A 17,560-nucleotide genomic window follows, 5' to 3' on the forward strand; every position below is an offset into this window, starting at 1 on the left:
ATTGAAATGTTGTTCTGATTAAAGAAGCAATAAAACTGGCCTTCTTTAGACTAGTTGAGTATCTGGAGCATGGTTCGATTACAGGCTCAAAATGTCCAGAAACAAAGAACTTTCTTCTGAAACTCGTCAGTCTATTCTTGTTCTGAGAAATGAAAGTTATTCCATGAAAAAATTGCCAACAAACTGAACGTCTCGTACAACGCTGTGCACTACTCCCTTCACAGAACAGCGCAAACTGGCTCTAACCAGAATAGAAAGGTTGGGAGGTTCCCCGGTGCACAATCAAGCAGCTATTTTCTGGTCTCTCCAGAAATGTTCAATCTGGTTCAAGTTTGGGCTCTGGCTGGGCCACTCAAGGACATTCTTTGACTTGTCAAGAAGCCACTCCTATGTTGTCTTGGCTATTTGCTTAGGGTCGTTGTCCTGTTGGAAGGTGAACCTTTGCCCCAGTCTGAGGTCCTGAGTGCTCCGGAGCAGGTTTTCATCAAGGATCTCTCTGTACTTGGTTCCGTTCATCTTTCCCTCGATCCTGACTAGTCTCCTAGTCCTTGCCGCTGAGAAACATCCCCCACAGTGTGATGCTTCCATCACCATGCTTCACTGTAGGGATGGTGCCAGGTTTCCTCCAGACGTGACTCCTGGCATTTAGGCCAAAGAGTTCAATCTTGGACTTCATCAGACCAGAGAATCTTGTTTCAAAGGGTCTGAATACTCACGTAAATAAGGTATATCTGTATAAAACATGTTTTGCAAAGAGTTTTTCGCTTTGTCATTATGGGGATATTGTGTGTAGTTTGATGAAGAAAATCATGAATTTAATCCAATTTAGAATGAGGCTGCAACGTAAAAAAATCAAGGGATCTGAATACTTTCCGAATGCCCTGTTTGGCTTAGCGGTAGAAGTTGTCCTGAGAACAGTCTATGACTTGAGTCTTTGACCATTTTTATGGCCTTTCCTCTGACACTGCCTGGTAAACAGGTTCTGGAAGGCAGGGAGCTCGGCCCCAGTGATGTACTGGGCCATACGCTCTACCCTCGGTAGCGTCTTGCGGTCGGAGGCCAAGCAGATGCCATAACAAGCGGTGATGCAGCCAGACAAAATGCTCTCAATGGTGGAACATCTTTTCTGAGGGTCAAATCTTTTCAGTCTCCCGAGAGGGAAGAGGTGTTGTCGTGCCTGTGTTGGTGTGTGAACCACCATAATTCCTTAGTGATGTCGACACGACGTGCCTGTTTGAATGGTTCGTCGGAGGGCATAAAGGGATTTCTTACTATCATCCGGATTAGTGTCCCGCTCCTTGAAAGCGGCAGCTCTAGCCTTTAGCTCAGTGCAGATGTTGCCTGTAATCCATGGCTTCTGGTTGGGATATATATAATGTACATACGGTCACTGTGGGGACGTCGTTGTCGAATAATTTATTTATGAAGCCGGTGACTCCTTAATGCCATCAGAACATATTCCAGTCTGGGCTAACAAAACAGTCCTGTAGCTTAGCATCCATTTCATCTAACCACTTTAGTATTGAACGCGTCACTGGTACTTGCTGTTTGAGGTTTTGCTTGTAAACAGGAATCAGGAGGATAGAGTTAGTCAGATTTGCCAAATGGAGGGTCGAGCGAGAGCTTTGTACTGGTTTTTGTGTGTAGAGTAACCCCGCTAGTCTAGATTTATCCTAACCATGCTAGTCTAGATTCATCCTAACCCCGCTAGTCTAGATTTATCCTAACCATTCTAGTCTAGATGTATCCTAACCCCGCTAGTCTAGATTTATCCTAACCATGCTAGTCTAGATGTATCCTAACCCCGCTAGTCTAGATTTATACTAACCCCGCTAGTCTAGATTTATTCTAACCCCGCTAGTCTAGATTTATCCTAACCATGCTAGTCTAGATGTATCCTAACCCCGCTAGTCTAGATTTATCCTAACCCCGCTAGTCTAGATTTATCCTAACCATTCTAGTCTAGATGTATCCTAACCCCGCTAGTCTAGATTTATACTAACCCCGCTAGTCTAGATTTATCCTAACCTCGCTAGTCTAGATTTATCCTAACCATTCTAGTCTAGATGTATCCTAACCCCGCTAGTCTAGATGTATCCTAACCCCGCTAGTCTAGATTTATCCTAACCCCGCTAGTCTAGATTTATCCTAACCCCGCTAGTCTAGATTTATCCTAACCATTCTAGTCTAGATTTATCCTAACCCCGCTAGTCTAGATTCATCCTAACCCTGCTAGTCTAGATTCATCCTAACCCCACTAGTCTAGATTCATCCTAACCCCGCTAGTCTAGATTCATCCTAACCATGCTAGTCTAGATGTATCCTAACCCCGCTGGTCTAGATTCATCCGAACCATTCTAGTCTAGATTTATCCTAACCATTCTAGTCTAGATTTATCCTAACCCTGCTAGTCTAGATGTATCCTAACCCCACTAGTCTAGATTCATCCTAACCATTCTAGTCTAGATGTATCCTAACCATTCTAGTCTAGATTTATCCTAACCCTGCTAGTCTAGATTTATCCTAACCCTGCTAGTCTAGATTCATCCTAACCCCGCTAGTCTAGATTTATCCTAACCCCACTAGTCTAGATTTATCCTAACCCTGCTAGTCTAGATTTATCCTAACCCTGCTAGTCTAGATTCATCCTAACCATTCCAGTCTAGATTTATCCTAACCATTCTAGTCTAGATTTATCCTAACCCTGCTAGTCTAGATTTTGATCACATTAATTATAATGAAAATCGTGGCTATGATAAGAATAAGGTCTGTTGTATGATTGTAATTCACCCTCCACCAACTGTAGCCAGCTGTGCACTGGCACTACCCAGCGAGGTGGTCACACCACCAGCCTTATCCCTTATGTTTCACAGGGAGTTAAGAGCAGTAAGTGACTGGCCACGACCGGGAGACCCATGGGGCGATGCACAATTGGCCCAGCATCGTCCGGGTTAGGGGAGGGTTTGGCCGGCAGGGATATCCTTGTCCCATCGCGCACTAGTGACTCCTGTGGCGTTGCCGGGCGCAGTGCGCGCTGACACGGTCGCTAGGTGTACGGTGTTTCCTCCGACACATTGATGCAGCTGGCTTCCGGGTTAAGTGGGCATTGTGTCAAGAAGCAGTGCGGCTTGGTTGGGTTGTGTTTCGGAGAAAGACGCACGGCTCTCGACCTTTTGCCTCTCCCAAATCTGTTCGGGAGTTGCAGCGATGAGGCAAGACTGTAACTACCAATTGGACACCAGAACATTGAGGAGAAAAAGGGTGTTAAAAAAAGAGAGCGGTAAGTCAGTAGTCAAGCAGAGAGTGTAATAAACTACATGACGTACCTCCGTCCACTGTAACCTGGGGTACACTGGCACTGACCAGCGACATGGTCACACAGTCCACCGTTAAGGCAGGAACAGTCCTTGCTGCAGTTGATGCCATACTTGCCCACTTGGCACGGCTGGGCACACACTGAGCCCTGAGGAACACAACCAGAATATATATACTGGATCAGACACTGAGCCCTGAGGAACACAACCAGAATATATATACTGGATCAGACACTGAGCCCTGAGGAACACAACCAGAATATACATACTGGATCAGACACTGAGCCCTGAGGAACACAACCAGAATATATATACTGGATCAGACACTGAGCCCTGAGGAACACAACCAGAATATATATACTGGATCAGACACTGAGCCCTGAGGAACACAACCAGAATATATATACTGGATCAGACACAAAGCCCTGAGGAACACAACCAGAATATATATACTGGATCAGACACTGAGCCCTGAGGAACACAACCAAAATATATATACTGGATCAGACACTGAGCCCTGAGGAACACAACCAAAATATATATACTGGATCAGACACTGAGCCCTGATATACTGGATCAGACACTGAGCCCTGATATACTGGATCAGACACTGAGCCCTGATATACTGGATCAGACACTGAGCCCTGATATACTGGATCAGACACTGAGCCCTGATATACACAATATACAGTATACTGAGTCTACAAAACATTAAGAACACCTTCCTAATATTGAGTTACACCCCCCTTTTCCTCTCAGAACAGCCTCAATTAGTACGGGACCTGGACTCTACAAGGTGTTGAAAGCGTTCCACAGGGATGCTGGCCCCATGTTGACTCTAATGCTTCCCATAGTTGTGTCAAGTTGGCTGTATGTCCTTTAGGTGGTGGACCATTCTTGATACACAGGATATAATTTTGAGTGTGTAAAACCCAGCAGCGTTGAAGTTCTTGACACAAACCGGTGCGCCTCGCCGACTACCACACCCTGTTCAAAGGCACTTAAATCTTTTGTCTTGCCCGATCACCATCTGAATGACACACACAATCCATGTCTCAATTGTCTCAACGCTTAAAAATGAACCTGTCTCCTCCCCTTCATCTACACTGTCTGAAGTGGATTTAACAACATCAATAAGGGATCATAGTTTTCACCTGGATTCACCTGGTCAGTCTATGTCATGGAAAGAACAGTGTGTTCCTAATGTTTTGTATACTCAGTGTATAGTGGATCTGTTTGATACAGAGACATTAATACATGACAATACAGTCAAGAGTATTGGAAAAACACAGGAAAACAGACTGGGGATATGACAGAGTGAGGAAGAGGAAGTTGAGGAGGAAGAACACAGGAAAACAGACTAGGGGTATGACAGAGTGAGGAAGAGGAGGAGGAAGAACACAGGAAAACAGACTAGGGGTATGACAGAGTGAGGAAGAGGAAGTTGAGGAGGAAGAACACAGGAAAACAGACTGGGGGGACAGAGTGAGGAAGAGGAAGTTGAGGAGGAAGAACACAGGAAAACAGACTGGGGTATGACAGAGTGAGGAAGAGGAAGTTGAGGAGGAAGAACACAGGAACACAGACTAGGGGTATGACAGAGTGAGGAAGAGGAAGTTGAGGAGGAAGAACACAGGAACACAGACTAGGGGTATGACAGAGTGAGGAAGAGGAAGTTGAGGAGGAAGAACACAGGAACACAGACTAGGGGTATGACAGAGTGAAGAAGAGAGGAAGTTGAGGAGGAAGAACACAGGAACACAGACTAGGGGTATGACAGAGTGAGGAAGAGGAAGTTGAAGAGGAAGAACACAGGAAAACAGACTGGGGGTATGACAGAAGAACACAGGAACACAGAAAACAGACAGGGGGTGTGACAGAGTGAGGAAGAGGAGGAGGAAAAACACAGGAAAACAGACTGGGGGTGTGACAGAGTGAGGAAGAGGAGGAGGAAGAGCACAGGAAAACAGACGGGGGTGTGACAGAGTGAGGAAGAGGAGGAGGAAAAACACAGGAAAACAGACTAGGGGTATGACAGAGTGAGGAAGATGAGGAGGAAGAACACAGGAACACAGACTAGGGGTATGACAGAGTGAGGAAGAGGAAGTTGAAGAGGAAGAACACAGGAAAACAGACTGGGGGTATGACAGAGTGAGGAAGAGGAGGAGGAAGAGCACAGGAAAACAGACAGGGGGTGTGACAGAGTGAGGAAGAGGAGGAGGAAAAACACAGGGAACACAGACGGGGTGTGACAGAGTGAGGAAGAGGAGGAGGAAAAACACAGGAAAACAGACTGGGGGTATGACAGAGTGAGGAAGAAGAGAGGAAGTTGAGGAGGAAGAACACAGGAAAACAGACTAGGGGTATGACAGAGTGAGGAAGAGGAAGTTGAGGAGGAAGAACACAGGAAAACAGACTGGGGTATGACAGAGTGAGGAAGAGGAAGTTGAGGAGGAAGAACACAGGAAAACAGACTGGGGTATGACAGAGTGAGGAAGAGGAAGTTGAGGAAAGAACACAGGAAAACAGACTGGGGATATGACAGAGTGAGGAAGAGGAAGTTGAGGAGGAAGAACACAGGAAAACAGACTAGGGGTATGACAGAGTGAGGAAGAGGAGGAGGAAGAACACAGGAAAACAGACTAGGGGTATGACAGAGTGAGGAAGAGGAAGTTGAGGAGGAAGAACACAGGAAAACAGACTGGGGGTATGACAGAGTGAGGAAGAGGAAGTTGAGGAGGAAGAACACAGGAACACAGACTAGGGGTATGACAGAGTGAGGAAGAAGAGAGGAAGTTGAGGAGGAAGAACACAGGAACACAGACTAGGGGTATGACAGAGTGAGGAAGAGGAAGTTGAAGAGGTAGAAGTAGATCAACGATAATGTCTGATTATAACCACTCAAACCGAAGTTCATTGGGGTTTTTTTTGTAGACGAAGGTAAAATCTGATATCAAGAAACAGTGATATATTTCTTGTGATCCTGTTGGTCAACAGAGGTCAAATCGGGTACATCTTTTCTATCTGTTGTTAACATGAATGATAACAACGACCTACCATCCATCCAGCGGGACAGGAACACTCCCCACTGACGTGATGACAGGATCCTCCGTTCTGACAGGAACAGCTCTGATCACACTGTTGTCCATGACTACCACTGGGACACCGCTCACCACAGCTAAGGGATAGAACAGATACTGGCTTACAACACACACACACACAAATTGTGTGTGTGTGTGTGTGTGTATGTGTGTGTGTGGTATGGTGGTATGGTGTGTGTATGTATGTGTGTGTGTGTGGTGTGTGTATGTGTGTGTGGTGTGGTGTGTGTATGTGTGTGTGTGTGTGTATGTGTGTGGTGTGTGTGTGTGTGTATGTGGTGTGTGTGTGTGTGTGGTGTGGTGTGTATGTATGTGTGTGTGGTGTGTGTATGTGTGTGTGTGTGGTGTGATGTGTGTGTATGTGTGTGTGTGGTGTGTGTGTATGTGTGTGTGGTGTGTGTGTGTGTGTGTGTGGTGTGTGGTGTGGTGTGTATGTGTGTGTGGTGTGGTGTGTGTGGTGTGGTGTGGTGTGTATGTGTGTGTGTGTATGTGTGTGTGGTGTGGTGTGTGTGGTGTGGTGTGTGTGTGGTGTGTGGTGGTGTGTGTGTGTGTGTGGTGTGGTTTGTGGTGTGGTGTGTGTCAGTACTGACAAGGCTCCAGAGTATCCCAGAGAACAGATGCAGTCTCCAGTCTGATGATGGCAGGTGGCTCCGTTGAGACACTGGCAGATGAGATGGCAGGCCTTGCCATAGTACCCAGGTTCACAGGGCTCTTCGCAGCGCCAACCTTGGTACCCGTCTGTACACACACACGCCCCCGTGATGGGGTTACACTTGCCCTCGTTTTGACACTGGCACCGGTTACTGCAGTGGGGGCCCCAGAAGTCACTCTGACAACCTGGGGACAGAGACACACAGACACAATCAACACAAGCAAATCAAATCAAATCAAATCAAATTTTATTTGTCACATACACATGGTTAGCAGATGTTAATGCGAGTGTAGCGAAATGCTTGTGCTTCTAGTTCCGACAATGCAGTAATAACGAACAAGTAATCTAACTAACAATTCCAAAAAAACTACTGTCTTATACACAGTGTAAGGGGATAAAGAATATGTACATAAGGATATATGAATGAGTGATGGTACAGAGCAGCATAGGCAAGATACAGTAGATGATATCGAGTACAGTATATACATATGAGATAAGTATGTAAACCAAGTGGCATAGTTAAAGTGGCTAGTGATACATGTATTACATAAGGATGCAGTCGATGATATAGAGTACAGTATCAACGTATGCATATGAGATGAACAATGTAGGGTAAGTAACATTATATAAGGTAGCATTGTTTAAAGTGGCTAGTGATATATTTACATCATTTCCCATCGATTCCCATGATTAAAGTGGCTGGAGTAGAGTCAGTGTCGTTGACAGTGTGTTGGCAGTAGCCACTCAATGTTAGTGGTGGCTGTTTAACAGTCTGATGGCCTTGAGATAGAAGCTGTTTTTCAGTCTCTCGGTCCCAGCTTTGATGCACCTGTACTGACCTCGCCTTCTGGATGGCAGCGGGGTGAACAGGCAGTGGCTCGGGTGGTTGATGTCCTTGATGATCTTTATGGCCTTCCTGTAGCATCGGGTGGTGTAGGTGTCCTGGAGGGCAGGTAGTTTGCCCCCGGTGATGCGTTGTGCAGACCTCACTACCCTCTGGAGAGCCTTACGGTTGAGGGCGGTGCAGTTGCCATACCAGGCGGTGATACAGCCCGCCAGGATGCTCTCGATTGTGCATCTGTAGAAGTTTGTGAGTGCTTTTGGTGACAAGCCGAATTTCTTCAGCCTCCTGAGGTTGAAGAGGCGCTGCTGCGCCTTCCTCACGATGCTGTCTGTGTGAGTGGACCAATTCAGTTTGTCTGTGATGTGTATGCCGAGGAACTTAAAACTTGCTACCCTCTCCACTACTGTTCCATCGATGTGGATGGGGGGGGTGTTCCTCTGCTGTTTTTTCCTGAAGTCCACAATCATCTCCTTAGTTTTGTTGATGTGGTAATCAAGCCTACCACTTTTGTGTCGTCCGCAAACTTGATGATTGAGTTGGAGGCGTGCATGGCCACGCAGTCGTGGGTGAACAGGGAGTACAGGAGAGGGCTCAGAACGCACCCTTGTGGGGCCCCAGTGTTGAGGATCAGCGGGGAGGAGATGTTGTTGCCTACCCTCACCACCTGGGGGCGGCCCGTCAGGAAGTCCAGTACCCAGTTGCACAGGGCGGGGTCGAGACCCAGGGTCTCGAGCTTGATGACGAGCTTGGAGGGTACTATGGTGTTGAATGCCGAGCTGTAGTCGATGAACAGCATTCTCACATAGGTATTCCTCTTGTCCAGATGGGTTAGGGCAGTGTGCAGTGTGGTTGAGATTGCATCGTCTGTGGACCTATTTGGGCGGTAAGCAAATTGGAGTGGGTCAAGGGTGTCAGGTAGGGTGGAGGTGATATGGTCCTTGACTAGTCTCTCAAAGCACTTCATGATGACGGATGTGAGTGCTACGGGGCGGTAGTCGTTTAGCTCAGTTACCTTAGCTTTCTTGGGAACAGGAACAATGGTGGCCCTCTTGAAGCATGTGGGAACAGCAGACTGGTATAGGGATTGATTGAATATGTCCGTAAACACACCGGCCAGCTGGTCTGCGCATGCTCTGAGGGCGCGGCTGGGGATGCCGTCTGGGCCTGCAGCCTTGCGAGGGTTAACACGTTTAAATGTCTTACTCACTTCGGCTGCAGTGAAGGAGAGACCGCATGTTTCCGTTGCAGGCCGTGTCAGTGGCACTGTATTGTCCTCAAAGCGGGCAAAAAAGTTATTTAGTCTGCCTGGGAGCAAGACATCCTGGTCCGTGACTGGGCTGGGTTTCTTCCTGTAGTCCGTGATTGACTGTAGACCCTGCCACATACCTCTTGTGTCTGAGCCGTTGAATTGAGATTCTACTTTGTCTCTGTACTGGCGCTTAGCTTGTTTGATAGCCTTGCGGAGGGAATAGCTGCACTGTTTGTATTCAGTCATGTTACCAGACACCTTGCCCTGATTAAAAGCAGTGGTTCGTGCCTTCAGTTTCACACGAATGCTGCCATCAATCCACGGTTTCTGGTTAGGGAATGTTTTAATCGTTGCTATGGGAACGACATCTTCAACGCACGTTCTAATGAACTCGCACACCGTATCAGCGTATTCGTCAATGTTGTTGTCTGACGCAATACGAAACATCTCCCAGTCCACGTGATGGAAGCAGTCTTGGAGTGTGGAGTCAGCTTGGTCGGACCAGCGTTGGACAGACCTCAGCGTGGGAGCTTCTTGTTTTAGTTTCTGTCTGTAGGCAGGGATCAACAAAATGGAGTCGTGGTCAGCTTTTCCGAAAGGGGGCAGGGCAGGGCCTTATATGCGTTGCGGAAGTTAGAGTAACAATGATCCAGGGTCTTTCCACCCCTGGTTGCGCAATCGATATGCTGATAAAATTTAGGGAGTCTTGTTTTCAGATTAGCCTTGTTAAAATCCCCAGCTACAATGAATGCAGCCTCCGGATAAATTGTTTCCAGTTTGCAGAGAGTTAAATAAAGTTCGTTCAGAGCCATCGATGTGTCTGCTTGGGGGGATATATACGGCTGTGATTATAATCGAAGAGAATTCTCTTGGTAGATAATGCGGTCTACATTTGATTGTGAGGAATTCTAAATCAGGTGAACAGAAGGATTTGAGTTCCTGTATGTTTCTTTCATCACACCATGTCACGTTAGCCATAAGGCATACGCCCCGCCCCTCTTCTTACCAGAAAGATGTTTGTTTCTGTCGGCGCGATGCGTGGAGAAACCCGCTGGCTGCACCGCTCGGATTGGGTCTCTCCAGTTAGCCATGTTTCCGTGAAGCAGAGAACGTTACAGTCTCTGATGTCCCTCTGGAATGCTACCCTTGCTCGGATTTCATCAACCTTGTTGTCAAGAGACTGGACATTGGCAAGAAGAATGCTAGGGAGTGGTGCACGATGTGCCCGTCTCCGGAGTCTGTTTCCCTCTTTTTCTGAGTCGTTTTTATTTTGGTCGCTGCATGTGATCCACTCCGTTACACTGGTTGTAAGGCAGAACACAGGATCCGCATCGCGAAAAACATATTCTTGGTCGTACTGATGGTGAGTTGGCGCTGATCTTATATTCAGTAGTTCTTCTCGGCTGTATGTAATGAAACCTAAGATGACCTGGGGTACTAGTGTAAGAAATAACACGGAAAAAAACAAAAAACTGCATAGTTTCCTAGGAACGCGAAGCGAGGCGGCCATCTCTGTCGGCGCCGGAAGTTGAGGCAGAACAGAAAGCAGATCGACCCGTCGGTGTGTAGCTGGGGTGAGAGACCAGACAGACCACTCTGTGTATTCACTGTTATATAATCACAATGCTCCTCAACTACCAGCCTGGAGACACAGCGGGAGTCAGAGTTCAACAACCAGCCTAGAGAGACGGGGGGGGCGCAGAGTTCAACAGGGAGCAGAGAGGGAGCTGAGCTGATCTGAGAGCTGAGCTATGCTGAGGGAGCAGAGAGCTGTGCTGAGGGAGCAGAGAGCTGTGCTGAGGGAGTAGAGAGCTGTGCTGAGGGAGCAGAGAGCTGTGCTGAGGGAGCAGAGAGCTGTGCTGAGGGAGTAGAGAGCTGTGCTGAGGGAGCAGAGAGCTGTGCTGAGGGAGCAGAGAGCTGTGCTGAGGGAGTAGAGAGCTGTGCTGAGGGAGCAGAGAGCTGTGCTGAGGGAGTAGAGAGCTGTGCTGAGGGAGCAGAGAGCTGTGCTGAGGGAGCAGAGAGCTGTGCTGAGGGAGTAGAGAGCTGTGCTGAGGGAGCAGAGAGCTGTGCTGAGGGAGCAGAGAGCTGTGCTGAGTTGAGGGAGCAGAGAGCTGTGCTGAGGGAGCAGAGAGCTGTGCTGAGGGAGCAGAGAGCTGAGGGAGCAGAGAGCTGAGCTGTGGGAGCAGAGAGCTGAGCTGAGCTGAGGGAGCAGAGAGCTGTGCTGTGCTGAGGGAGCAGAGAGCTGTGCTGTGCTGAGGGAGCAGAGAGCTAAGCTGAGGGAGCAGAGAGCTGTGCTGAGGGAGCAGAGAGCTGTGCTGAGCTGAGGGAGCAGGGAGATCACACTGATAAGTTCTCATTGACAGATAAAGGTTGGTAGAGGCTGCATCCCCTAGAGCTCTGGTCTGAACTAGGCCACTGTAAAGGGAATAGGTGCTATTTGGGATGCAACCAGACAGACTGCAGTTAGGCCGCCAGACGAGTGTTGACAGACTGCAGTGAGGCAGCCAGACAGATGAGTGTTGACAGACTGCAGTTAGGCAGCCAGACAGATGAGTGTTGACAGACTGCAGTGAGGCAGCCAGACAGATGAGTGTTGACAGACTGCAGTGAGGCAGCCAGACAGATGAGTGTTGACAGACTGCAGTGAGGCAGCCAGACAGATGAGTGTTGACAGACTGCAGTTAGGCAGCCAGACAGATGAGTGTTGACCGACTGCAGTGTGGCAGCCAGACAGATGAGTGTTGACAGACTGCAGTGAGGCAGCCAGACAGATGAGTGTTGACAGACTGCAGTTAGGCAGCCAGACAGATAAGTGTTGACAGACTGCAGTTAGGCAGTCAGACAGATAAGTGTTGACAGACTGCAGTGAGGCAGCCAGACAGATGAGTGTTGACAGACTGCAGTGAGGCAGCCAGACAGATGAGTGTTGACAGACTGCAGTTAGGCAGCCAGACAGATAAGTGTTGACAGACTGCAGTGAGGCAGCCAGACAGATGAGTGTTGACAGACTGCAGTGAGGCAGCCAGACAGATGAGTGTTGACAGACTGCAGTGAGGCAGCCAGACAGATAAGTGTTGACAGACTGCAGTTAGGCAGCCAGACAGATGAGTGTTGACAGACTGCAGTTAGGCAGCCAGACAGATAAGTGTTGACAGACTGCAGAACAGAGAACAGAGCTGTTCTTGCTAAACTCCTCGTCTATTATCCTGACCACCTCTGCCTGCACGGCCCCAACCCACAAACACGCCAGCTTTAATGTTCCAGGGCCTCTTAACACACACACACACACATTTAATGGTCCACGGTCGTTTGCGTGGCAGGTGCACCAACCTTCAGGGAACTCATCCGTGCCAAATCAGAGAAGAGGAGAGGGGAGAGGAGAAAGAGAGAGGACTGGGAGGAAAGAGAGAGGAGAACGGAGGAGAGGAAGAGGAGGAAGAAAGGAGAGGACAGGGATAGAGAGAAGGAAAGAAGAGAGGAGAGCAGGAGAGTGGAGGAGAGGAGAGAAGAGAGATCTGAGAAGAGAGACAGGAGAGAGGAGACCGGAGGAGAGGAGATAGGAGAGAGATCTGAGAAGAGAGACAGGAGAGTGGAGGAGAGGAGAGAAGAGAGATCTGAGAAGAGAGACAGGAGAGAGGAGGAGACCAGAGGAGAGGAGATAGGAGAGAGGAGACCGGAGGAGAGGAGAGAGGAGGAGACCGGAGGAGAGGAGAGAGGTGGACCGGAGGAGAGGAGAGAGGAGGACACAGGAGGAGAGGAGACAGGAGGAGACAGGAGGAGAGGAGAGAGGAGAAGACCGGAGCAGAGGAGAGAGGAGGAGACAGGAGGAGAGGAGAGAGGAGGAGACTGGAGGAGAGGAGAGAGGAGGAGACAGGAGGAGAGGAGACAGGAGGAGAGGAGATGAGGAGACAGGAGGAAGACAGGAGACAGGAGAGAGCAGGAGACAAGAGGAGGAGACAAGAGAGAGGAGAGAGAGAAGACCGAGCAGAGGAGAGAGGAGGAGACCGGAGGAGAGGAGAGAGGTGGACCGGAGGAGAGGAGAGAGGAGGACACAGGAGGAGAGGAGACAGGAGGAGACAGGAGGAGAGGAGAGAGGAGAAGACCGGAGCAGAGGAGAGAGGAGGAGACAGGAGGAGAGGAGAGAGGAGGAGACTGGAGGAGAGGAGAGAGGAGGAGACAGGAGGAGAGCAGACAGGAGGAGAGGAGATGAGGAGACAGGAGGAGGAGACAGGAGGAGAGGAGAGAGCAGGAGACAAGAGGAGGAGACAAGAGGAGAGGAGAGAGGAGAAGACCGAGCAGAGGAGAGAGGAGGACCGGAGGAGAGGAGAAGAGGAGACAGGAGGAGAGGAGAGAGGAGGAGACAGGAGGAGAGAAGGAGACAGGAGGAGAGGAGAGAAGAGGAGACAGGAGGAGAGGAGAGAGGAGGAGACAGGAGGAGAGGAGAGAGGAGAGGAGGAGAGAAGAGAGGAGGAGATGGGAGGAGGAGATGGGAGGAGGAGAGGAGGAGAGGAGAGAAGAGAGAGGAGGAGACGGGAGGAGAGAAGAGAGGAGAGAAGAGAGAGGAGGAGACGGGAGGAGAGAGGAGGAGAGGAGAGAGGGGAGAGGAGGAGACGGGAGGAGAGGAGAGAGGAGGAGACAGGAGGAGAGGAGAGAGGAGGAGACAGGAGGAGAGGAGAGAGGAGAGGAGAGGAGGAGAGAAGAGAGGAGGAGACGGGAGGAGAGAAGAGAGGAGGAGAGGAGAGAAGAGAGAGGAGGAGACGGGGAGGAGAGAAGAGAGGAGGAGAGAGGAGAGAGAGAGAGAGGAGGAGACGGGAGGAGAGAGGAGGAGAGGAGAGAGGGGAGAGGAGGAGACGGGAGGAGAGGAGAGAGGAGGAGACAGGAGGAGAGGAGAGAGGAGGAGACAGGAGGAGAGGAGGAGACAGGAGGAGAGGAGAGAAGAGGAGACAGGAGGAGAGGAGAGAGGAGGAGACAGGAGGAGAGGAGAGAGGAGAGGAGGAGAGAAGAGAGGAGGAGACGGGAGGAGAGAAGAGAGGAGGAGAGGAGAGAAGAGAGAGGAGGAGACGGGAGGAGAGAAGAGAGGAGGAGAGGAGAGAAGAGAGAGGAGGAGACGGGAGGAGAGAGGAGGAGAGGAGAGAGGGGAGAGGAGGAGACGGGAGGAGAGGAGAGAGGAGGAGACAGGAGGAGAGGAGAGAGGAGGAGACAGGAGGAGAGGAGGAGACAGGAGGAGAGGAGAGAAGAGGAGACAGGAGGAGAGGAGAGAGGATGAGACAGGAGGAGAGGAGAGAGGAGAGGAGGAGAGAAGAGAGGAGGAGACGGGAGGAGAGAAGAGAGGAGGAGAGGAGAGAAGAGAGAGGAGGAGACGGGAGGGAGAGAAGAGAGGAGGAGAGGAGAGAAGAGAGAGGAGGAGACGGGAGGAGAGGAGGAGGAGAGGAGAGAGGAGGAGACGGGAGGAGAGGAGAGAGGAGGAGACAGGAATAGAGGAGAGAGGAGGAGACAGAAGGAGAGAAGAGAGGAGGAGACAGGAGGAGAGGAGAGAGGAGGAGACAGAAGGAGAGAAGAGAGGAGGAGACAGGAGGAGAGGAGAGAGGAGGAGACAGAAGGAGAGAAGAGAGGAGGAGACAGGAGGAGATGAGAGAGGAGATGTCCCCCTGCTCTGTCCACCCTGAGAGGCAGATAAGCTAGCACCATTGAACACACACACACACATACACACACACACACACACACACACAGTCTATTATATAACGTAGCTCCAGCTGTGTCCAGCCTGGTTCCAGACCCCCCATCAGGGCAGTAGGTGTCCGCAGCAGAAAGGGTCTGATCACCCCCTTGCTGTGAGCCTGTGTGTGTGTGTGTGTGTGTGTGGCAGACAGACACAGGTCTGATCAGCTCCCCACTGTGTTACCTGGCTGCAACAGGCCTCAGTGACAACCATTAGCCTTCAGTCCACCTGACCACACACACCCACACACACACACACACCCACACACAGCCCTGATTAGGCTGGCATGGAGAGAGCACACGTCAAGGGGAGACCGCTGGAACATCGCTGAGTCCCTGGTGGCATTCCCTATGTAGTGCACTACTATAGATCAGAGCCCTGTGGAACCCTATTCCCTATATAGTGCACTACTTTAGACCAGAGCCCTATGGAACCCTCTTCCATATATAGTGCACTACTTTAGACCAGAGCCCTATTCCCTATATAGTGTACTACTATAGACCAGGGCCCTATATAGTGTACTACTTTAGACCAGAGCCCTATTCCCTATATAGTGCCCTACTTTAGACCAGAGCCCTATGGAACCCTATTCCCTATATAGTGCACTACTTTAGACCAGAGCAAAAAGTGCACCATATAAGGAATAGGGTGCCATTTGAGACATACAGTTGTCATGGAATCTGCTTTATAAGAGAATCAATAGGGAAATATCTGTCCAGGTGAGACAGACTGCTCACACCATTAATACATAACAGACCTAGGCTGGATCCCAAATAGCACCTTATTCAGACCACTCACACCATTAATACATAACAGACCTAAGCTGGATCCCAAATAGCACCTTATTCAGACCACTCACACCATTAATACATAACAGACCTAGGCTGGATCCCAAATAGCACCTTATTCACCTTATTCACCTTATTCAGACCACTCACACCATTAATACATAACAGACCTAGGCTGGATCCCAAATAGCACCTTATTCAGACCACTCACACCATTAATACATAACAGACCTAGACTGGATCCCAAATAGCACCTTATTCACCTTATTCACCTTATTCAGACCACTCACACCATTAATACATAACAGACCTAGGCTGGATCCCAAATAGCACCTTATTCAGACCACTCACACCATTAATACATAACAGACCTAGGCTGGATCCCAATTAGCACCTTATTCACCTTATTCAGACCACTCACACCATTAATACATAACAGACCTAGGCTGGATCCCAAATAGCACCTTATTCACCTTATTCAGACCACTCACACCATTAATACATAACAGACCTAGGCTGGATCCCAAATAGCACCTTATTCAGACCACTCACACCATTAATACATAACAGACCTAGACTGGATCCCAAATAGCACCTTATTCAGACCACTCACACCATTAATACATAACAGACCTAGGCTGGATCCCAAATAGCACCTTATTCAGACCACTCACACCATTAATACATAACAGACCTAGGCTGGATCCCAAATAGCACCTTATTCAGACAGATCACAACATTTCTGACAAATGAATACTTCCTGGGGCTGTAAACACCTGCCTCTTCAATCAAACCACATTTTATTTGTCACATGGTTGGTTAAACAACAGGTGTAGTCTAACAGGGAAATGCTTGGTAAACAACAGGTGTAGACTAACAGTGAAATGTTTGGTAAACAACAGGTGTAGACTAACAGTGAAATGCTTGGTAAACAACAGGTGTAGACTAACAGTGAAATGCTGACTGACAGGCCTTACTTCCTAACAATGCAGAGAGAACATATTTGAAATAATAGAAAATGAATAACACGAGGAATGAATACACAATAAGTAACGATAATTTGGCTATATACACAGGGTACCAGTACGGAGTCAAGGTGCAGGTGTATGAGCTTTTGTGGTAGATATTTACATATAGGTAGGGATAAAGTGACTAGGCAACAAGATAGATAATAGACAGTAACAGCAGCATATTTCAAAAGAGTTTCCTGTAGTCCACAATCATCTCCTTTGTCTTGCTGACATTAACGGAGAGGGTGTCGTTCTGGCACACCACTGCCAGATCTCTGACCTCCTCCCTAAAGGTTGTCTATCCTCACCACCTGTGGACGGTCCGTCAGGAAGTCCAGGATCCAGTTGCAGAGGGAGGTGTTTAGTCCGAGGGTCCTTAGTTTATTGATGAGCTTGGAAGGCACTATGATATTGAATGCTAAACTGTAGTCAATTAATAGCATTCTCACATAGGTGTTCCTTTTGTCCAGGTGGGAAAAGGCAGTGTGGAGTGCAATAGAGATTGCATCATCCCTGGATCTGTTGGGGCGGTATGTGAATTGGGTACAGGGTTTCTGGGATGATGGTGTTGATGTGAGTCATGACCAGCCTTTCAAATCATTTCATGGCTACAGACGTGATTGGTACAAGGTGATAATCATTTAGACAGATTACCTCAGTGTTCTTGGGCACAGGGACTATGGTGGTCTACTTGAAATATGTAGGTTTCACAGACTGAGTCAGGGAGAGGTTGAAAATGTCAGTGAAGACACTTGCCGACTGGTCAGCGCATGCTCAGAGTACGCATCCTGATATTCCGTCTGGCCCCGCGGCCTTGTGAATGTTGACCTGTTTAAAGGACTTACTCACATCGCTCCAGAGAGCGTGATCACATAGTCAT

The 17,560-nt window shown here is 48.9% G+C and overlaps 1 protein-coding gene across 1 annotated transcript in view; it reads right to left on the reverse strand.

Annotated features, from left to right (window-relative positions):
- Positions 1-17,560, reverse strand: part of LOC121847234 (calphotin-like) — a 174,946-nt gene that overhangs the window by 34,950 nt on the left and 122,436 nt on the right. The window contains exons 2-4 of the mRNA XM_042327611.1: positions 7,006-7,252; positions 6,372-6,492; positions 3,327-3,463 (exon numbers count right to left, since the gene is read on the reverse strand). Coding sequence (XP_042183545.1) covers positions 3,327-3,463; positions 6,372-6,492; positions 7,006-7,252 — 505 coding nt within the window. The remainder of the gene's footprint in view (positions 1-3,326; positions 3,464-6,371; positions 6,493-7,005; positions 7,253-17,560) is intronic.

The sequence above is a fragment of the Oncorhynchus tshawytscha genome, linkage group LG01 (genome assembly GCF_018296145.1).
Source record: "Oncorhynchus tshawytscha isolate Ot180627B linkage group LG01, Otsh_v2.0, whole genome shotgun sequence".
NCBI classification, from domain to species: Eukaryota; Metazoa; Chordata; class Actinopteri; order Salmoniformes; family Salmonidae; genus Oncorhynchus; species Oncorhynchus tshawytscha.